Source organism: Simochromis diagramma, unplaced genomic scaffold (assembly GCF_900408965.1).
Source record: "Simochromis diagramma unplaced genomic scaffold, fSimDia1.1 OVJJ01000343.1, whole genome shotgun sequence".
Lineage (NCBI taxonomy): Eukaryota > Metazoa > Chordata > Actinopteri > Cichliformes > Cichlidae > Simochromis > Simochromis diagramma.
This window is the reverse complement of record NW_024386831.1, coordinates 15,641,590-15,665,199: the sequence shown is the minus strand read 5'-3', so window position 1 is coordinate 15,665,199 and position 23,610 is coordinate 15,641,590. Positions and strand designations below refer to the sequence as shown.

At 37.8% G+C, this 23,610-nt stretch overlaps 1 protein-coding gene across 2 annotated transcripts in view; it reads right to left on the bottom strand.

The window, feature by feature from the left end:
• The window catches only part of LOC120731264 (potassium voltage-gated channel subfamily H member 7-like), a 41,569-nt gene extending 26,316 nt beyond the window's left edge, over positions 1 to 15,253 (bottom strand). For both annotated transcript variants that reach the window (XM_040028201.1, XM_040028203.1), the window contains exons 1-3: positions 14,783 to 15,253; positions 14,220 to 14,450; positions 4,011 to 4,166 (exon numbers count right to left, since the gene is read on the bottom strand). In XM_040028201.1, coding sequence (XP_039884135.1) covers positions 4,011 to 4,166; positions 14,220 to 14,450; positions 14,783 to 14,858 — 463 coding nt within the window. In that variant the 5' untranslated portion in view covers positions 14,859 to 15,253. The remainder of the gene's footprint in view (positions 1 to 4,010; positions 4,167 to 14,219; positions 14,451 to 14,782) is intronic.
• Positions 15,254 to 23,610: the final 8,357 nt, after the last annotated feature.

Here is a 23,610-nt window from a genome sequence, read left to right as displayed (position 1 = left end):
TCTTTAAATTTGCACCTTCTCTCATTTGCTGCGTTCCTCTCACTGAATCTGTCATACCTGCTCCAGCTAACCATGTCAAGGTTTGATGGCCATAAAAAAGAACAAATTTTTTTCAGAAAATTACAGCTACAAAATTTAAAAGGAAAAAAAAAAGTAACCTACTAAAGCAATTGGTATTAATTTGAAGCAATTGAAAATATAGCCTATAAGATTTAAAAGGTAATTACTTAAATGATGATTTATTAAGACACCTTAAATCTATCTATGTGGATTAAAGGTCTTTTACAATTAGAATTACCTTGCCTTGCCTTTCTAGTATTATGGCTTGGATGCAAGTGTAAACGTGCAAAAGGCTACATCAAAGACTAATGGCCTCAAATAAAAGTCCGGTGTCCTTTAGACATACAGTATGAGATTGACATTTGGATTAAAGCAACATTGGCAATCATATTAGCAAAGTACTGGACTGTTGTTGGTTGAAAAAAATCTGGCTGAGCCTGGATTTATGTTTGATTTTCCAGGACTCTATGCTATGTTCGAGAGCTGTGGACAATATTCCAGAGAATAACACTGCAGTTACAAGAGGCCAACATCAGACTCATTCCCAGAGTGCAGATATGAGCAAGCATGAACATTTAGAATTGAGTTAAAAGTTCATAGATTCAGAGTTTCAGAAAAAAGCTCATAAAGTCTCTATTATCAGAAGTCGTAAAAATTACTGTATTCATAGAGTACTATAATAAGTGATTTTTTGTTAAGTCGCTGACTGAAAACACAGTTTCCATTTTATGCAGCAGCAAGAGTCTGGTTTGCATAACCCAGTATAAGTGTACCATCTCTGGCTTTAGGCCTTAACAGTTGAATTTAGTGGAGGATACCTTTTAGATAGGAGCTTGAGGCGAGAGGGATTACTCTCTGCCAAGCTCCGTACTGTACTAGTTGACACCTGCTGGCCTATAACCAGCTGTCAGCACCAGATGATAATTAACACCCATGTGTAACGAAAATCACCTTTCAGAGACTGTTATATTAAATCACAGGAATAGGCATGGTGGAAATTTTCTCCAAGGCTCTTTCTATTTTGAAATCAGTGACGTTATTTCTCAGCCAATGGTACGTGTCTGCCACTGCGCTTTAAATGCCCGATAACCTAAAACTAATTTCATCAGTAAGCATTTCTTTTTTTTCTATCTTCTATACTTATGACGTGAATCTTATTAAATACATATTCATTTAGAGAAATAATACTTTTAGCAATATCTGCACATAATACATTCCAATAGCCAGCAGATTCAGTTCAAAATGACTAGCATCAGTTTTTAAAACTCATTTCAACCAAGCAACTAGAATAAAATTACACTTTAATGCACTGCCATTACTTAAGAGCTGCTCAAAGAAAAAAATAAATAATACTACTATCATATATAAAGTGAAAGTGTGCATGAAGTCAAGAGTCATTGTCTCTGACTCTCCTAATCTTATGTCACATCATATGTTTATCTGTCTAATTTACCCACGGGTTTCCTCTGCTGAAGCACAGTCACAAGCAATCAAGTCTGACTAACAATGCTGGCAACAAACAAAAGAGACATACACACGTGCACATGCACACTTAAATACACACAGCACAGCACAAGATGAATGTCAGTGCTCTGGAGGAATAGATCCTGAGCGAATAGCCTAACTCAGGTCAAGAGAAAAGACGCTGAGTGCTTCCAAACAGAGAAGAGCAGGAAGGTTTCACTGACATTAACACCTCTAGAAATACACCAAAAAAAGAGAGGTGTGCTATATGCTGCTCTCCCCCAGGGTGTAAAATGGATATATTTAAACATTTTTAACAAGATTACGTTATGTAAGTCGACCATTTCCTCCTTGCATGCAGATGGTATATTTAATTGCTGTTGGTGTAAACTATATTACACTGGCAAACTAAATAATGCACCATTTTTAGAACAATAAAAGCCAGCAATATGTTTAGAAGTTACACAGTGCATGAAAAGGAACACAGTACTAAATTAGAGCCTACCAAATGTGGAGGGATATTTTAGTTTTAGCCATCTGCTCTGGTATTGACATACTTTAAAGAAGCGAGGAAGGTTTTGTTTTGTGAATGGTGTTATTACATGATAAATGCATTGCATAAATGAATAGTGATGCATATTTATGAAAAAAAAAATCAAGTCTTCTTTTGTTAACTGAGTTTGGGTTCTGATTTTTTTTAAAAGATATTCGATTGGTTGAAGCTTGTTTTGTTTGCTTGCTGAATTTCTAGATTCTTCTTTTAGTTCACTTATAATTCTTGTCAATTATGAGTTTAATTTCTTCATTCTCCACCTGCCTCCCATCTCCTCTCAGCATTTAGCCTGTGTATATTCAGACTTCTTTTTCCTTTGTCCTTTGTCAAACCATCTGTTTTCTCCCCCTAATGTAGCTCTTTGTCTTGCTTCAGTGTTTTCCTGGATTACTCCCCATGCCGGGTTTTTGGATTTTTGTTTTGAGTTATCCTTCTGGACTTTATTGATCGAACTTTGCTGTCAGCCAAATAAAAAAAAGGTCCCTTATTATTTGCCTCTCCACATCGCCGACTGATAGACAGAAAAAAATTAAGATGGAATTTCTAGTGTTACAAAAAATCATGACAGTAAAGACATAAAAAGAAATAGAACTTAGACACACTGATCTGCTTGCTGCTGTTATATTTATTAAACTCTTTTTCTCTTTTGACCTCGTAGTATATGAGCACAATCCCTGCATTGCCACATACACGCGAAGTATCTCAATCGTCATCACATGCAGTGAGAGGACTAATGAAATTAATCTGACTGATTAACACCTTGCATGTATGTCTGTCAGTAGTCAACCAAAAGCATTAGCAGGATCACCTGTGTGATAATACTAACCTCAAGTGACATCCAAATGAATTCAAAACTCCTCAAGTTCAAAATACAAAACAGACTGTAAATGAAAACCTTTCAAAACATCAAAATATTGTATCATTCATATACCATATATGCCATATAGGAATCAGAATGTATTAAAATACCCAACGGGTAACATAAGTCAGTGAATGGAATAAATGTAATAACAAGTAGTATCTAGTCATTTTCATTTTCATAGGAAATATTTACTTAGTATGATGTAAAAAAATTCTATTTGTGATTTGTGTATACTCTTAATGGACTATGGCTGATAATATGATGTTTTGATGAAGCACACAGTTTGTATTAAGAGCCTACTGTTGTTTTACTCTGAACTTCAACAGTTTTGAACTTACCTGGATGTCACTTCAAACACTCAACATTACTGACACACATACACAAAGTGTTCATTTTTCAGATTAATAGAATAGAATAGAATAGAATAGAATAGCCTTTATTGTCATTGTACAGTGTACAACGAAATTGGAGTGCCACTCCCTTGGTGCAAGATTCAATAATAAATATAAATGTAAAATATAAAAAGTACAATAAAACAATCGCAAGTACTCAAACAATAGTAAGTACGATATATACAGGATAGCAGCATTAATATAATGACAGTATGAATAGCAGCATAATATAATGGCAGTGACGGTATGGTATAGCTAAGCAGGTTCAATTGTTTTTGTGCTTATTTACTACGGTGATAGCTCTGGGAAAGAAGCTATCCCTGAATATGTTTGTCCTGGTTTTATATGATCATACAGTTCCCTGATTGCATGTTGGAATGACTAAGGAATTTCCCATGTGTGCATGCTTGTTTAGTCCATATGTTGCTTGTATACCTGATGAAGGTCAGACGGACTGAAATAAGAAAGTGAGAAACATGCAGGAGTTCTTGATATTTTTTTTTAAAACGTTTATCCTGCAATGCACCAGTTACTCATTCGGGTATGCAGAAATTTTGTCACAGATGTTTGTATGGCAGCAAAGTTAAACAGCTCCACAGTATTTGTTAGATACTGGTGTCATTAGGGAGGTATGTCATGCTATATCACTAATTATTCCAGTAGTATTTAACATACTTACTTTGGTCAGACTTTGTAGGGGATGTGGGGCTTATCTTCTCTGTGGAGTTGTCACTTCCCTCATCCACAACATACTCAAAATTTAAGATAAACATCATCACCACGCCCTCTTCATTCTTCACTGGGATTATATGAGTGTTACACTGAAAGTCAGACCCTGAAAGAGAAACAAAGAATCAGTGTCAGAGAGTTGAACATACAACGTGCCAGTTAAAAGTCCTTGTGAGAGACGTTTACCAACATGTAGTATCACAATCAGATGGGCCAGTGTAAAGGCTATTATTTATTTCCATTTAAAAGAACTGTAAAAATGACTTACGACACCTCTGGAAAAACAGAGAAGACGTTAATATTAAAAGTCAATGGCTGTATGCCAGAATAGATGAAATAGATGAGATAAAATAAAAACATCCAGAGGTTAGATTGGTTCATGTCTGTATGTTGTTGTTCTTATGCATATATTGCATGCATATTTTAATGAGAAATATATTACATAAAATAACCAAGTTTCAATACGATGGCTGAGACAGCACGATTTAGTGTAACAGATCAAACAAGCAAGACAGATTACAGCCAACACAGAAACTGCAGTGTGCACATAGAAATAATCACTAAAAATATCCGTTGTGTGAGGCAGCGGAGCAGAAAATCCAGCGAGATCACAATTTCTCAACTGCACTGGTTAAAGCTGCGTTAGCAAAATCTACTCTTGCTTGTGGGCATAAGTGCTCACCAATAAAACTCTCTACCCACTGGACTTGAAGCAATAACACAACAGCTACTTACAGTTGGGGGACATATAGTATCAGTGGCCTTTTCTCGTATGAGGAAAAATGTTTGCTCTGAAACTACTCCAGTTATTATTACATTATAAAAACCAGTAAAAAAACACAGCCCCATTTGAACCTTTAAAAAAAAAAAAAAAAAAAAAATTAAAACGTGTAGATATATTCATCATTTTGAACTGAGCTATAAAATCAAATTGTTTCATAGTAAAATTGCACCTTTGTCTCTCTGTGTGGATCTGTCCGTCATTTTGTCTGTCTGTTTGTGTTGTGCTCATACTCACAGAGGACACATATTACCAGTGTTCGCTGCAATTTCCTCAGGGCTCACAGACACCCTGCCAGCAGCATTCATTAGCAGTAGACTTGCTGTCTGACTAAATATAACAAGCTTGGTCTGTCTCTACATGCCACAGTTCTCTTGGACAGATTTCAGCATCAGAAATCCCAGAAGTGATGATAATGTAATCTAAATGAAATGGAAAACATTGAAAATGCACCAGCTGGTGTTAGAGAATAGTGGAATTCAGTGTTTCACAGGTACTGAGTGAATTAATGGAGTAAATGGAACAAAACACAGTTACATATGTGATGTGTTACTAAGAGCAGAAGGTGTGCTGTGTGCAATCTCATCTCGTGTAAAGGCTTCCTGGTCATATTACGTTATAAAGTCGAAAGTGGCGCTTAGAGAGCAGGGCAACCTCGAGTCCTTGCCCAATTTAAATCCCCTGTTCATAAAAAGCACTTTTCCTGCATTTCCCAGAAATCCTTCACCTAATTCTGCATTGTCCTTTCTGTAAAAGGGAGCACTTTGGTATTGACTTTGATCTCTTTGAGTTAACACTGTTCATTTGTTCAGAGAGGGAAAGTAAGTGGATGAGAGTTATTCAGAACTGATTGTCTGATAAACAGAATAAGAGTAAAAAATTGTGAGCTTACAGGATACAAAAACAGTGCAACAAAGTTCACCAGTAAGAAGAAAGGTGGGAAAACTGTAATCACAGTTCTGATGTGTGTTATGGACATAAAAAAAAAACAGTTTTTGTTAAGACTCACTTTTAATTATACACGGATCAAGTATGTAGAGCAGTTTGTCAAGTAAAAAGATCCACCCTGGTACAGAGCAGGTGAGTATAAGATAAAGAATATGTAATGTAGAGTGTAGACTGTTAGTTGTAGTTATTTCAAGATATATCCTAGACAAAGAACAAGGGACAAAGTGGTTTATTAGCATGGACGAATGAAAAAATATGGCCAAGACTTCCTCATTTCTCTTCCTTACTTGAACAGATGTGGATACCATCCTTGCTCTATTGCTCAGCCGTGAATAGACTTCTGTAAATTTTACTTTAAATTTTCATTTAATTTGACAGCTCTAGTAGAGATTAACAGGAAAGAAGACCGAGGAAAGAGAGAAGAGGAATGAAATGGTCAGTTTTCACCCATGTGCTATGTGCCTGAACTATTTAGCCATCAGGTCACCCAGTTAATTTAATCTCTGTCTTTCTGTGTGATTATGTGTTTTTTTTGTCCGCAAACTCTTCCTAGATAATCAAATAAACAAAATTGGCATAAAGGATACATCCAAGGATTTTTATCTATATCAAATATTATGGCATCGTCATATTGCCTAGCAACCACTCACCGACAGCCCAAAATGACCCATTTTAAGCATTTGTGCGCCGACAATACCTTCTGTCATTATTTTACAACAATAATATCTAATTATATCCACAAAAGCTGAATTATACATGTCGAGCAACCACCTCGTAATGGGTTAAGGGAAGATGCTGCCAGCAACTATGTGAAATTGATACACAGTGCTGCAATGAAAACTTCCTTGCGATTACTTTGATCACTATAGCAGATTGGCACAGTTAGCGATAGTTTGCATGGAAGACTACCCCCTTGGTAAGTACTTGGCCAATGTTTGCAGAAAAAGCATCAAGACGACTACAATTGCTAATTGTTAATGTGCTAATGTACAAAGCAATTGCAATGAATGTTTTTAGTGTAGCTGCCTACTTTATTTCACCTAGCAACAGATAATACCCTCTACCAACCACTTGCAAACACTGAATACACCCGAGCTTCCCAGGGGTTTGCCCATTGGTGTCTAGGCCTGTGTGACTGAGGCTAAAAAGTACCAACTTTTGGCATATGAACACTAACTACCTTTCTTTCTTTCTTTTAATTTTTTTTTTATTGTGATAAGCATATCAGTTTGCCGACAGCATGAACAAGGAAAACTACTAGCATGCACTAGTATAAATAAATAAATAAACAAACACCATATGGCTTGCATGGTTAAAAACACATTGTGTTCATTCTGTTAGGCACATTTATATTTACATTATAGCTAATTAACAGAAGAGTGATGTAACTGCATAACTAACCAGCAAAAAAAAAAATTAAATGCTAAGCTTAAATGCTGTAAAATCTAGCCTGAATAATAGGAATAACTAAATATTTATATTAGTAGTAGTTACTACTAATAGCTGATAGTGGAAATAGTGGTGTAGTCTGTTTTTCAGAGAAGGCTCCGTGATCAGCCAGGATGAAACTGTAAATTCAGCAAAAAATATTTCTGGGCTGGGCTTTACCTGACCAGATGGGAAACAATAGTCATGTTTAAAGGCTAAGCCATGGGGGTCCCTTCTCATCTGGTCTCCTGCTGAATGTCACCTTTACCGAAACGGATGAAAGCAAAGCTTCTTCTAACTCTTGAGTTGAATCAGCACGGACAGTGTGTTACCAAGTTTAATCTCATAATACGCTCTTATTCACGTTTTCATTTTAATTGTTTTGGAACCAAACAAAGGACACAGTGCTTCTTCCTGTTAAACAACAAGCATATTCAGTCAGAAGAACAGGGAGTTCTTCTTTCTCTGACCAAAAAACCCCCAATGGCAGTGTGCCATGTGATCAGTTGAGTTATTTGTTACCAGAAAAAACAAAAGTGTTATTCACAGTTTAAGTCTACTGAAGGTATTTTAGTAAACATTACTGCAGGGGCACAAATCTGAATTAACTGTAATTAAAATTAGTTATAATTTATTCGTAACTAACTGTTACTGTTAAATCATAAATCAATTTAGCAGGTTTTTAGCTTATCACCAAATTAATATTCTAGAATATCCAACATGTAAATTAAGTGGGGACTTAGACAATAGCGGACCTCAATCAAATCTTATTATCTGAGGGTGTGCGCTTGTTATTTAAATGTTACAGTAAATGCAAGCCATAAAATATGTGAATAAGAATGAAATTCAGATGAAAAGATCCCATTATATGTGACACCACCCCCTGCTGGGTAACAAATTGCCTTGGCAGACATCACTTCACAGCTGAAGTATCATTAGAATAAAACTGCCAGACAATTTTTATGAAGCTAAGGTATTTTTCAAACTCATCAAGAAAGGTTTTCAGATTTCTAACTTAACCTATTTACAAGCATTTATGTTTGGATCACAGAGTTAGGAGAGAGTGAAAGGACATAACAGAAAAAAACAGTATTAATATATAACAGTAGAGTAAGAAGCTCAGTGACATTAAAAACAAGGTGTACTGAGTATCAAAGCTGTGCGAGCCCCATCAAGTCTTACCGATGTATATGTTTTTATACTTTTCTATTGTCGTGTCTTGGATTAGCATTTTTGCCTTTAGATGCAGTCAGGCGACACTTAAAAATGAGATTATTTCAAGCAGCTGCAACTTTTATCAATCAAATGAAGAATGCATATAGTGCGCAAAGTATACATTGCATAAACAAATGCGACAAGTCAGAAACAAAACTGAGGTTTAACACAAAATGAAATTCGTGAAGCCCCTAAGCTGAACATGTCTGCAAATAGTTCAGAGCAAACACTTTTGCTTTAATAAATAAATAATAAAGTGACTGCCTTGTAAAAGCTATAGCCCTTCTGAAAAAAAAATCAATTCTTTCAAACGGATTTTGTTAAACTCTATTAGGAGAATCAATAAAATATCATCTTTTTGTCTGTTTACTGATGTTTTATGCAATTAAGGCCTGAGCTTTTACAGGTCCACTCAAGGACAGCCAGAGACTTTTCAAACCCATTGCAGAATTAATGTGTTTTTATGTTTTGTTCACTGTGGTCCTGAATCTGAATCCTCACCTCATTCTCGCTCCCTATTTCAACTCCAAGGCCTTTTTTGTTCCAGCCACTCTGAATTTTGGTTGTGTTCACTCTTCTCTCAACCCAGGCTCCATGTCCCTGACCCTGCACCTCTAAAGAATACTGCCACCACCATGCTTTGCTGGGGGAATAGTATTAGCCAGATGAGAGAAATCCCTAGTTTTCACCAGACAAACTGCTTGCAGTTCTGACTAAATAATTCAATCTTTAGACTTCCACAGTTCTTTAAAAGCATTTTTTGCAAAAGCCAAGAAGCCTCTCATAGATTTTACTTCTGTCTATCTCTATGTCCTGATTTATGGACTGCTGCCAAAGGGTTGTGCTGCAGGTTTTGTTCTCTCTGCAGAGAGCTTCTGAAGCTTTCTTCAAAATACTGGTGGTACATTCTCTTACCAAAGACCAACTTGCTTGATTACTCAATTTGCCCAAATGACCAGCACTATGAAAGGCCCTTTCAGTTTCACATTTAATTCATTTCACAATTATTTTGTGCCTCGGAACACTCAAAGCTTTAGAAATTATGAAGGATGCAAACAAGTAAGGGTTTGCACCCTTAATGACCCATGGTAACCATGGCAACTGGATAGCACTGGGACAAGGAAAGCCAATATGTGTGTGTGTGTTTGTGCAGCCAAGAGTAGATGCACCCTCATGCTCAGCAGACCTCCTGAATAAAGTCATGGTTAAGCCCTGCCCTGATGTATGCCTCACCAAATGTTATCATGGCAGTGTGCAGAGTGTCTCATGACTTAATTTTTTCCACTAGGTATGTGTAAATGATAATTAAAGTCAATTGAATGCATATGACTGTAACTTGTCCTGCAGCAAAGGTTCTAAACACACTGATAAAAACATACACTTTGACATTACTGAGTCCAAACAGGTGGGAAAGCCAATTTGAGTCAGTTAATGAAACTAGTGTATGCAGCCATCCACAGTATATCTACTGATATCAGTATTACATGACTAGAATGCCACTGTAACTCTAAAATACATTACACATTTTGCTCAATACCGAAAGAATAAAGAAGAAAGATCCACATGTTTAAGCGTGCCATCTGCGTCCCTGGAAATTGTTAATGTCTGTAGAACTTGGAGTACTCTAGGTGTTAAAAATTGCGAATGTGTCATGCTGCTCAAAAACTGTGGAAATACTTGAATAATTTTAACTTTTCTGGATAATTTTTATATCACACAATGTACGTCAGTAAAGGCTTTTAGTGTTGATGGAATAATAAGGGTGTTTTATTACTTCTATATATATTTAGTCCATTTTCATGCAATTGTTTTAAGTCACAGTCTTTTTAAGCGTTTAATGCTTATCAACATATTTAACATCTTTGACAAGAAAACTTTTTTTTTTTTTTACTGAATGTGCATTCATTTTGAGATCTTTATATAAACTGTTTTCCCTGTGAGCCAAGAGACGCTATTTACACCTGCTTGAAAGACTGGACACTGTATTAAGACTAGCTCCCTATACATGATGGAAATTTCATTACTGTAGATTCTGTTTCCATCATCAATTATTAAAACATTGCTGCTTAATCAAGTGATCCTTTCAACACAATTGGAATGATGAGCAACAAAGAAAAAAAAGCTGTGGTGCGACTTTAAGATGTCTTAAAGACGCATAAATGCACATAGCTGTGTTCATATTTGTACACAGTAGTGTTTATTAAGGATTCATATTCTCCTATGTAAGTTGATCTGCTTTGGGAAGAAGCATGAGTAACATTGTTGAATGCAGATTTTTCTGTTTGTATCCTTCCAACCATGTTCTACACAACTGTACTGTAGCTTTTAAACACAGCCCCACAACTACTAGTGAGTCTTGTATAATGAAATCTGACATGTTCCTCTTTTAGGGCTATTCTGCTTAAGCCAATATACAACATTACTGGGGCATAGCCCATCAGGACTGGTGTATGTAGAGAGAGGCCATGCAAGCTAGCCCTTTGTTTAGAGTCCTTAGACCCTGTGGCAATATCTCGCCTCAATGAGAGTGCTGTAAGCTACATAGACTGGCCTAATTTCATCTTCAATCAGTGTCTTCAGAGCCATCAGGGATAACTAGCAGCTCCAGCACACGCCGTACTGAATTTATATTTATTAGTTGGTGAGATTTTGCTTTGTGATCTTTTAATTATGTTTAATTTGGTACAGATGCTGGCAGGTTAAATGAACTGAAGGGTATATAATGTAGGTTAACGTACGGTACCTAATTAGGAGAAAAATACAGATGGTATAGAGAGGAACATTGGATTTCACACTCCACTACAAGAATCTCATGACATTAAAAATAGTCCATGATTTACTACTGCTATCTAATGCAAATATTGTTAGGGTTATGTCAGTAACTATCACTATCAATTTCCAGTTATTAATTAAGCTTATCTCGATTTGTTGAGTTTGAAAGGAGCTCGTGCTACAGCATGTTTTAACAAACATTTTACCGGACTTGAAATCATCTGCTTGCACGGGCTGAAAATAACCAGATGCAGAAAACCTTATCTGCTTCACCTCATACTACGAGACACCAAAGAAGGCTCGCGTGATGAAAAATGGATGTGCTATTTTAGAGAGAAGTCATCCAAGTGTCTCGCAGCACACCTTATGTACTGTAGGCACTCCCTGTCCCCTCACTCCCCTGCCACTAAACCCTCAGCAGGGGTACATGGCCCTGCAGTCCCCTTGGTGGCGTGCCACCTATGAAACTCTGCACCCAAGCATACCACATGTCCCACATCATTCAGCATGGTTAGCTAAGCTGCTGCTGTTATGTCGCCATTATCCATTTAACTTCTCTCTGCTCCATGGTGTCAGCTTCCTTTTGTTAATACTCATTCAGGTACAAAGTATTATTACACCCTGTGGAATAGGATAGCTCTACAAAGCCTTCAGGGGAAAGCATTTATCTCATTGATTATGTATCATAGCTGGTGTAACACAGCACATGTGGTATCTCTTCTAACAGCACGTCATGCTTCTTCACATAGAGGGAAGCACAAAAATTAGAAGCAAATGGTCTGGTGCAAAAGGCCTTTGCTGTGCTCCCATGGTTGCTATTGTTCCCCTACTTTTAATTTCTAAGCATTCACATAAGCTGCTTAACTTTTGCTTTTTAAGTGAAAAGAGAAATAAAGCTTTGTTGCTCCTGATGTCGCACAGCTTCCTCAAATCCAAACCTTACTTTCTTACCGCAGTTATTGGTGGAAGGGGAAAACAAACTACACCTGCCTCACTTCAGTTCCTTCAACCTCTGGCATTTTAGGCACACATCAAAAATCAACCAATACTTGGAGAAAAATATGCATGAAAAAGGGGAGAAACAGAACATTGGTAACCTGCCTATGCTGAGACTGGTTTATTTCATAATTTGTGATGTACAGTGTGTGCTCGGGCTTTAATACAAAGGATTAACTGATTTGCATTAGGACTGATAACTTCAAATGCAGTTTGGAGACATGAAATGCAACCACTTTCTGCCCATCAACTTCAATTTGTCAGCTGTCTTGAATCAATAGGGCTACTTCTCTCAAGGATGGCATGAATCTTTTATTCCCTTAAAGCAGGCGAATGGTGTCCTCCATACCCGTGTAATGCATCTACTCTGAAAGCTGCTCATTCCCAGTCACTGCACTGTCAGCCCTGACATCTTTATTCATGAGCACACATGCTAACTATAAATTCCTCTGAGGAGTATTAAGAGTTATGTTTTGGATTCGTAATGCACACTAGGGAGGATTGTGATAGGACTGGGACAAACGATTACGTTGGAAGGTTTTCAGACTCTCATCCACAATCCACAATGCTTTAAGCATTCCATGCTCACGACTTTTAGAACAGAGTGCAGAACATGCATGCAATATGGGAAGATGGGAACCTAAATGAAGTTTCTTTAAAATCCTGTTTGCCGTACACCAAGCACTTCCAGTTAGACCCTAGAGTTTGGTGTGAAATTGTCTTGCAGCTTTCTGCAACAATCTATTTAACAGTGCAGCAGCTGGATCATGATTAGCAAAAAAACCCCAAAACATGCCTGATGGTTGCTGATGGAAGATTAAGCATGTATCCATGGCACAGAATCTAATTAAACTCATGATTAAAAATTAGGCTCCTAGGATTAAATAAAATATTAACACTTTTCTTCTATTTTAGAATCCACATATATAAAACTGCTGTTTGCCCATGATTTAAAGTGATCAAATGCTAAAGAATATTAGTGCAAAGCAACAATATCTCACCAGAAGAGGTCTCACATGGCACAAACACGGGTGCTAAATGAAAACAATAAAGCATGATCAAAATGTGCAGCTCCACAAGAGTAGTACCTTTGGGATTAACTGTGTACAGATATGTCACGCTGACCATAAAAAAAAAAAACCTCATGTGAGAGCATGGCAGGAGGTGGTCAATCTGCGGATTTATGCCACTGAGTGGTAACGTTGTATTAAATCTCTCTGACTCAGGATTGCTGTCTCTCAGTACACCATTCATAACAGGACTGGCCAAAAATGAATGACAAAAGTCTACCGCTTAAGGGAGAGCATTTTCACTGCAAGAAAATCTGTACAGCAATTTTATAGGTCAATGGACTGATCCACTGTCTACTGAAACAACTGAAAACCTTTGGTACAAACCACCGCATCAATAAATGCACCATAGAGATTCAAACACACAATCAGTGTATTTTACTATATTTGAAATTTGTAAAGTAGACAAAGAATTTACTGCAAGGTAAGGTTCAAAAGACAAAACATAAACTTTACAGCTGCTGATGTCAAAGACCTGTATCCTACAAATTCACCTGCAGAGCTGCTTTGTGTAGTGCATTATTTGAGATGTAAGACTAACAATATTACAGAAACACTGTTTTTATTTGAAAAAAACAAAACAAACAATAAACACAATCCAATAATATTAAAAAAAAAACAACATTCCTGTTGTATTATATGATCAGAATATTTTTTGTTTCTCGTAAGAACACGTTTCATAAATCTCTAATAACCATCATCTAGTTATTTTTTGCAGAACACATGAAATAACACCAGCATAAACTTACAGGAAGATCTAATTTTAGACTAGACTAGCCTTGCTGTTTTCCTCTGTCTGAGGTACTGTGGACATGCACCTCTGGTTGGTTAGTGACCAACTGACTGACACAACATGAAATGAGGAGATCTCCAGGTGCTCTCCAGACACCTCTCAGCTTACGGGCATGCTGTGCCAGCCCCCTTCTGTTTTACCAGATCAGTTACTTACCATCCTTGCGGTAGTAGGTGATCTCCACCTTGCGCTCCTCAGACCCAAACACTGCCTGTGTCACCTGGTTGATGGCCTCTTTGTCAGTGAGGTCACCATGGAGGAAGTCACACGTGCATGGCTTCTGCATGATGTCTGGTCTTGAGAAGCCTGTCATCTCACAGAAGCCATCATTGCAGTAGATGATTGCACAGTTCTCCACCCTGGCGTTAGCTATCACAAATTTCCGGTCTGTATGAAAGAGGGGAACAAATATATATGATCTGATGTGATCTCAGTGTAAACCATGGCTCACATATACTAACAGTCAGCAATCAAGTGAAGTGCATGGCAACTACTAAACAAACCGAGTCTATATAATAATAATAACAATAATAATAATAATAATAAAACAAGAATCTAACATTTCAGTTTTATCCTTTTCTTTAAGAAATATCTTAACATAAAGTTACACACACACACACAGACACACGCGTATATACATATCTTATTCTGTCAATAACGTTTACTTTGTGCTATTTCTTTATCTGGTAGCAGAATTTGTACATCAACAAAATACTTACTCTGTCCCTCGAATTTCCGAATTATTATTCCAAGGAATGTGTTCTGTGGTGCAACGTGACCTCTTCTTATAGGCATATTTAGACAAAGAATATCCCGCGATCTTCAGTAAAAAGTGCCTCCACAGTAAATCCCCAAGTTGCAAAGGTTGGCTATTTGTGGGGTTTCTTTTACCAAATTCGCTACACGCAAACACTCTTTCCACTTTAAATTACCTTTCTACTTTACCGTAGAGTTATTTATCCCGCTTGTATGACTGAGCATCTAAATGGCTCATCTCCGAAACGCGCGGAATCGGGGAGGATTGCTTGAGTTAGGTTTAGTTCGCAAAGCATTTCGCGTTGAGGTTGGGTGCGATCCTGACGTCCTCTGTCGCGGTGTGTTGAGCGCACACAGCGGACAGTGGTTAATATGCCAAGGGGAATGACGTTGCTCTCAGGGGGCTTAGCCCGCGTATGGATAAGTCCCAGCCTTGCGATGCAACAATGAGCATTGCTGGAATACACTACAGTATGTGCTTACATACTGCCTTGTGTGTATGGGTGCGTGCGTGCGTGCGTGTGTGTTTGTGGTTGAGGGGGAGGGGGGTCCACATAATGACAGGAGACTTTTTTAAGTGGAGGGTGATAGTTAACAGCAGTTTGATAAAAATTGAAACGCACACATATTAACACTGGCAACTGGCATGCTGTTTTGAACTCTTAAATAACCGTTTATACATGTTTGATACTCTAGACTGCTGTAATGTTTGCTGTTCAACATCTACTTAGCGCTTTTTTCCACTTCACCGATTTGAATATGTAAGCTAACTCAGCGACCGCTGATTAATGAATTAATGTTCCTTAGCATTTGCAAACATTTCAAAAAGAGTCTAACCGCTTGGGAAATATGCTTATGTGCTTTCTTGAGCAGCCTACTAATTAACATATATCATTACTTTTTATAACACATGCGACATTTTAACCCGAGGCTATCTACTGTACTGTCTCATCACCCGAACCCCCACCGCTGGTAGGGGAATTATGCTAAATATGGCTACAGCTAGGCAACTCCTTACAGTGAATGGGCAGATATTAGAGTGGATTCTATCTTAATCATCGAGTCCTTAGTGAAAAAACAAACAAAGACTTATTTCTATAACTGGAGAACTGTTTTTCTTTGAATGAGGAGAATTAGCATTCATGATATCTGGTGGTCTCCTAGAATCCACCCAACAAACAAGCAAACAAACATATAATTTTGCGGACAAAATGCGCTTACCTTATTAATGTGTAAAATATTAGACAGTAGGCAATGCTGATTATGTAAAACTTCAACAGTTACACAAAACCACATGTGCACCATGTTATACAGAAACACCATGTACCATGAGCTTAAATATTTCATACAGGCACACAAAAATCAATCAAAAGTCATATAATTAGATTCGATATATAAAGCGTTTCTTATATTTTTTACATTTTCTTGGGTTAGTGGGTCTGTGCAAGCTGCATTTGACTGACCTCCCTGACTCTTCTGTTAGTTTTCTTGTACCGTATGGATCAACTGCAGCTTGAGTAGATTCATATAGCTTGAGCAACTGGAAAAAATAATCCTATAGGTATGCTAAGCCCTTAAGAATCACTTTGGACATCTGTCCATTGCGTTAAAAAGACTAATAGATTCAAGTGATGGTGAAAATGCAGGGCAAGAGGCAGGGTACACTCTGGACAGGTTGCCAATGCTCATACATCCACAGTCCACTGAGAATAGCCAATTAAGCTAACATGCAAGCACCACACAGAAAAGACCTTGCTGACCAAGACATTCAATCCCCATATCTTTTTGCTGTGTGACAGCTGTTTTTCCTAACTTTCTCCTTCAAAATTCTATTTTAGTGAAAAAGCAGTGACATCAGCTCAAGAAACATTTACAGTGGCCTGCACATGAATGTAAACCCAGAATCTAGACAACTTTTCAGCTTGTCTGCACTCAGTTTATGCCATAAACCGAGTGACCGAGTTTGTAGGCTTCTGCTTGGCTTGACAAAAGAGGATATGTGAGTGTAAAGTACTTTTTATTTTATTTATTTTACTTAAATGAGACTATGTCCTTAAACTTACATACAGAACAAGTCTTTTGTGAATTTGTTTCATTTGTGAAACATTGTCAAAATGAGGAAAATCCTTTCTCATTTTGAGCGATGTTAAAAAAGTTGGTCACTACTTTTAGGGATTACTGTTATTTCTTATTTTCAGAATGTTCCAAACCCATGATTCAAAGTGTTTTTCAGTGGTTTTCCTTTGGTTCCTCCCAAAAAATCCAGAATGAAATTTTAAACTCTTTTCTTTACATACAAATCCTTTAATGACCATCTCAGCTTAAAAATCACCATATTATCTCAATGGAGAACGTTGCTCTCAGACACCACTTTTTAAAGCTTATGCAGACACATTCCTCTGTGGAACTAGCTCTGATATTGTATTTTTCTAGGTAAATACAGAATTTGCTTTCAAAATCAGTATTAAAACCTTCCTGTAGCTATGCTGCTGTAAGCTGACACTGCTGGATAACTTCCCACGATGCACTGAGCATCTATCTTCTACTTTATTCTTTTTTTTGCTGTCCATGCATTTATATGCCACTATATCATGTCATTATCATTGTGCCTTCTCTCCCCTATAGCTTTTCTCTCTCTCCCTGTACCTTTCTGCAGGTGCCTCAGGCTCTGTGGCTGCATGCTCCTGATTTGCAGTTACTTGTCTCTCCAGCCTGCCCGGTGTTTATTGTTACTGTATATAGCATTTCACTTTACTATGCTCTCTTTTTCTATCTTTGCTTTCCCTTCAGCCCAACCAGTCAAGGAAAATTCAGTAAAAGGACTAGATGTTACAATCCCTGATAATCCCTGAGTCGTGTATGGTCTTCATCAATCAATATAATGTGCAAATTGGATGTTATTGTAAAATCTAATATAAAATATTTAAATTTATGTATTACACTTTATACAATTATACAGAAATGTGGTTATTAAGTACTACTTAATACTACTTAATAGCATTTAGTATGCTGTATATATCTTGTGACACATTTTATGCTGGGGACGTATTATTTTTTCACCCTTTTAGTTATGTATACGTATGTATGTATGTGTATATGTGTGTATATCTTTATCTATATCTATATATATATATCTATGTATATATATATATATATATATATATATATATATATATATATATATATATATGACAAACAAACCAAGCATAAAACATAAAAAGCTAACAAACATAAAAAAAAAAACTGTCCAGAAAAGTTGAGCACAGATTAGCAGTAGGTGCCTTTAACTGAGGTGCTGTCCATGGTGCTGTAGTTTCAGTACCACTGCCTGCATGCGAACATGACATGGAGCATAATGATGTGCTATTGTATCCTTGCAGTTTCTCTCTCTTTCCTTCTGTCTCACTCAGTCACTCGCTCTCTTAAGCTTTGGCAATTCTACACAAACAACAACCAGGTGGTTAAAAAAATGTATGCATAATGCAAAACCTCACATACAGTCTTGAAACATCTGTCCCAGTATTTCAGCTTGATTTCTTCAAACAGCTGGCCAATTGTGAGTGAGAGAACATAATGAATAACTTCACATGACATGATCACATTCACAGATCATACATGGTGTACTTCATCACTGTCAGTGAGGACTTAAATATTTATACCTGTTTATTTCAATTCCAGCGAGCATGCAGTTACCTGCTTTGTGGTCTATGCGCCTATTTAATCTTTTTCATCACAATATTATCATATTCCAGTTTAGTATTTACAGTGCCTTTGAACCTTGTCTGGTGTCTTATTTTGTTGCTTTGCACTGTACTTCTTGAGAGGCTGTGCCAAGCTGCAGGTGTGTCTTAAGATGAAAACACTCCTGTTCTTTTGCCCTACATTTTGAGGATTGGGGCAAACACGTGTGGAAGTATCTGCTTTTTTGTTTTGAACTGTTCTGGAACAAGAGTTTACTTTAGAAGTTAGCTTAGAAAGCATTTTTTGACTTTGAAGGTACTTGAAGGTACAGTAACATGCACAATATAATCACCCCTATCCCCGCCTCCCGTACCCATAAATGGAGACCTCTCCAGGCCTTGTGTGGTGTATTTTATCAGATCACTGTTGCATTAAGCCAGTCTGAAACTCGTATCCATTACTCACAACAAGAAAAAAAGCTGAACCTTTCAAAGGAAAGCCATAACTCACTAACAATTAAGTTGGTTTTTTTTTTTAAAAAAAGCTTTGCATTTTGGGAAGAAAATTCATTTGATTAAGTGTCCAATGCATGGCTTGACACAGTGGTTGAAACCATTGCTTACATTGGTATGACCAATGTAGAAATATCGTTGTTATGTGTATTTCACTTCTATGAACACAACTAATTAATACTGGCATATATGCTGACTTGTAAAAGCAAAGGGTAGCAATGCGTGCATGATTGTGTGGTATTAGCTGAGAGAAAATAACGTTCCCGTGCCATGACGAGCTGTGTGCCTTGGTTCTGTCGCATACTACTACTTCAGCATGCTTGCTCACCTCACAATACGTCTGCATCATACTTGTGAATTAGACAAATTATTATTTAATGTAATATATTACATCAAACTTTTACATCAAATAAAAAAAATCGCATTGTGCCGGAGAGCGAAAATAAAGAAAGGGTTTTTTTTTTTTTTTTACACATTACCATTAATTCCTTGCTATTAGCCAAACTTCTATTCATATGTATTTAATTTTCTAAGTGGCTAATGGAGGTTAAAAGCCCCATGCATTAAATTATGTCATGTGGAAATGTTAAATACCGAATATCAGATATGACAGTTTACATTAAGTCCAAGTTGAGATCATCAATCCGATGAACCGAATGCACTCTACTCAGTTATCAATGTGATATTAAGCAAAACCTCAAACCTGCACTATAGAGTTCTCAGCATTAAATCTTCCAACAATGACATGCAGTCATGCCATGTAGCAAACAATATGATCGCGCTGCGGTTAGTAATTGGTCTGTTGGGTTACAGTAGTTTCAGGTTTGAGTGATTCTGAGAGTGGTTTTGTGAAGAAATAGCACCCAGTTTCAAAACGCTGTCTTAGATGGCATCCATCATTTGAGCAACAAAATGAATGCATACCTGCTCAGACAAAGACTGCCGTTCCACAGCTGTGGTTAACTGTCACTAGTAGGAAGGTGGAAATAGAAGTTGTGCATAAAAATCACAATCTTCGTGTCATATCAAAAGGCATTACATTGCATTGCATTATAGAATGGCATTCTTAAATAAATCATAAGGTGTTTTTTAACAACATCAAATGGCATGCATTTCTAGATATTGTATGGTAATTTTGAAAATCACACGCCTTTTCATTCATTCATTCATTCAGTCGTTGCACATAATCTCTGAGATTTTAGAGCAATCTGAGCCACCAGAGCAGCATGCACTGTCCAGAGCCTAATCCAGGTCTCACGGCAGTAGTGCGCTTTCTGTCTCTCAGTCTCCCTTTATCTTTTTTTCCCCTCTCTCCTTTTCCTCTCTGTGGTACAGTGACACATACGTACACTTGCACCGATGGTGCACACTTGCAGGGCTTACTTAACGTTCATATAAACCATTACGGCCCTATCTCTGAGAATAATCCACTACTGCAAAACATCAGAGTGCTATTGCCGCACCCACTGCTGTGCCTTACCCCATAAATGGCAGCACACGTTCTGCACCATCTGCCCCCAATGAGAAAAAAAGGGCCACCCTGCACTTTTGGCTTAGTGTGTCACTTCACAATATCATTTAATCCGCCAGAGGTCAGTGCTTTGTCCCTTAGGCACTAGTGAAAATGTTAGACCTATTACACAGGCTGAAAAAAATGTGCTTTCATAAATGGTTTCTCCAAATTACATGAAAAATATACTAAGCTAAAGCTTCGGCAGCTATGCTCTCTCGCTACCACGTGCACAAAGATTGTTTTGAGCATCCTGTGTCACATGTTTCCATTAATTTGCAGGGTCAGAAGTACTGCAGCATCTGTTCCCAGTGTTAGGCCCTGTGTGAATACAGATGCAGTCTCTTGGCACAAGCACCATATGTTGCCACCAGCAAACAGGCAACGAAGTCATTTGATAGTGAATCCGTGTGGCTTGCTTTGCCGTTTGCCTTTGTCCAAGCTGTGACTGCTGATTCAACACAAAGCCAGACATCTTGTATAGGTCAGCCATCCATTGTTGTTTATCAGAGTAGCAGTGGAAGGAGAATTAGTCGTGATGCATAAAGCTTACACAAGTCATGCCAGGGGGCAAATTATATTTATGGATGGATCTCACATACTTGTAGGCTCTGTGTAAAAGAAAAGAAAATATTTTCCTCAGATTACCAAACAAAACAACAACAACAGATCATTAAGATCATAAGTGACATTAACGTCAGTCATCACTCACGCTGCGAAGTAATTGGGATGTATGTAAAACAACCTGAAGTGACATTAAAAGCCTTTCATCCTTTCCTAATGGTAGAAGTTCCCCACTGAGGTCACCAGCTTCAGCAGAATGACACTTTTTTGTGAGAGAAAATGGCTCTCCAAGGCTACAGCAAAATATGATTATAGATCGTTTATTTGGATCACTAATGCCAGATGACATGCAAAGGCCACCATCAGTGAACCTTTTCCCACTAAGAAACAATTTACCTTTATGAATAATTAAAATGATGCCAATTAAACCCCCCCCCCCACAATTTGGAATCACTTTGATGACCTTCAGATCTTACTGCAGATTAATCACTTAATAGGAAATAATCAGCAACTGTTTTATGACTCCTGCTACTGCTGGCGCAAAAAAAAGTGCAGAAGGGAGAGGGAAGTAACAATTGTTTCTAAAGAGCTAACTCATTAGCTGGAAACACTCTCTGATATTAAAGTGCTTGTTTTTTGCAGCTCATGATAATGACTCACAGTCAAGTTGGGAAAAGACGCGTTATAAAGATGCGATTACTCCAGACATTCATGCTTTGTTTCCTGCTGTGTGAAATCACTCCAATCACATGTTAAATACTGAATATGATATCACTGACAGCATTGTATTCCTATAGGAAACCATGACAGTGAATCTCACTGAATCTCACAAGAAGAAACTTGTAAATGTCATCAAGGTGTGCAGAAATTTCTAGCTGTTGCAGTGCTCTTGCCAAGTTTGAGGAGGAGCAGTTCGTTCTCACTGTTGTCAAACTGCTGGCAGGATTCAATGGAGTGATTACCTCATTTCAGTTATCCCCTCTGTGATCAAAGGTTACCATGGAAACTGGTGTGTCCCAGCAGATGTGCTGCTGCCCCCTCCCCCTTTGCAATGTAGACTTCTCAGTATGAAATTATTCTATAGCGCTGTCTTTCTCATATTTTTCCTATTTTTTGTCATAGCTCACTATTGCTTGTGCATTATTTTACAATTAAAAAATAAACTACTTATTTTAAGCAACAGAGTGTATTGGTTAACACAAACGCTGTATAGATATGATTGATGGAGAGTTAGATCTGTCAGTATTGCAAAATGTCACCAATTGAGTCTCTATCATGCTTAACAAAAATGCCATCTCTTCATGAGCTGTCTGGTTGGCACAGCACACACAAGGGACTCTTACTGCGAGTAGTCTGGCTTCACAGCTCGGTTTCTGGAGGACAGCCAATATAAGGAGTCCGTCTCCGCATCTGAACTAACTAATGCATGCGTAGACAGCCTGCGTAAACCATGCACAGGCTATCTTTGAGTAATTTTTCTCATGGATGAGCCAAAAATATTGGAAAATGATGACTCTAAAAATAAAAGCTTAGATCTTTGTCCATATGATTATGAAGATAGACAGCTACATTCATAGCTTTCCCTACAGAGATATACACCCACCAGAAGTGTGAATGCTGGTTTAACAGGTAACAGAATCATTGGGAATGAATAAGAAATTGCTCAAGGCTTCGTCTCTTCCTTATTTGCTTCAAAGAGAAAAAAATACTAACACCAACCACTAAAATAATTTTAATTAATGCTCCCTTGTGAGGTACTGTACTTCTCTCAGATCTTCAATATTTTCCTGTGTAATATTCTTCTTCTTCTTTTGGCTACTCTCTTTAGGGATTGCCACAGGGGATCATCTGCCTCAATCTCTCCCTATCCCTACCATTCTCCTCTGTCACACCAACGCTCTGCATGTCCTCCTTCTTTACATCCAGAATACATCTTCCTCTTCTCTTCCTGCAATATATCCACTATCCCTCCTCAGCGTTGCCTCCCTAACTTTGTTTCCAAACCACTTGACCTGCCCTGCCCTGTCTGATATACTCACACTCATCCTGGCTGCTCCCCATAAAAATCTTTCAGCTTTGATGCCTCCACCTCTTGTCTTATTGTTAGTGTTTTTGTTTTCATGTTTCCAAACCAGATATCATAGCAGTGCTGTCTCCCTCACAATAACATACAGGTATTCTGACTTTATTCAATACACTTTCATTCCTCTTCTTTTCAGTACATACCTCCACCTCTGCAGGCTCTCTTTTACCTGCCCCCTACCTTTAGTAGAGATCACAATGTCAACATTATGGTGCCCGGAGACTCCTGCCTGAATTCATTTGTCATCCTGTCCATCAACATTGCAAACCCATCTGCCAGTTGTGATTACTACCACACACCTAAACACTGTCTTGCTGTCCTTGCAGTTCTGCACCACCCTCACATATTTCCCTGCCACTCCTAATTTTCACAGAACCACGGTTCCTCTCTTGGAACCCTGCCGTCTGCCTCTCTAGATCCACAATGATACAGTACAGCTCC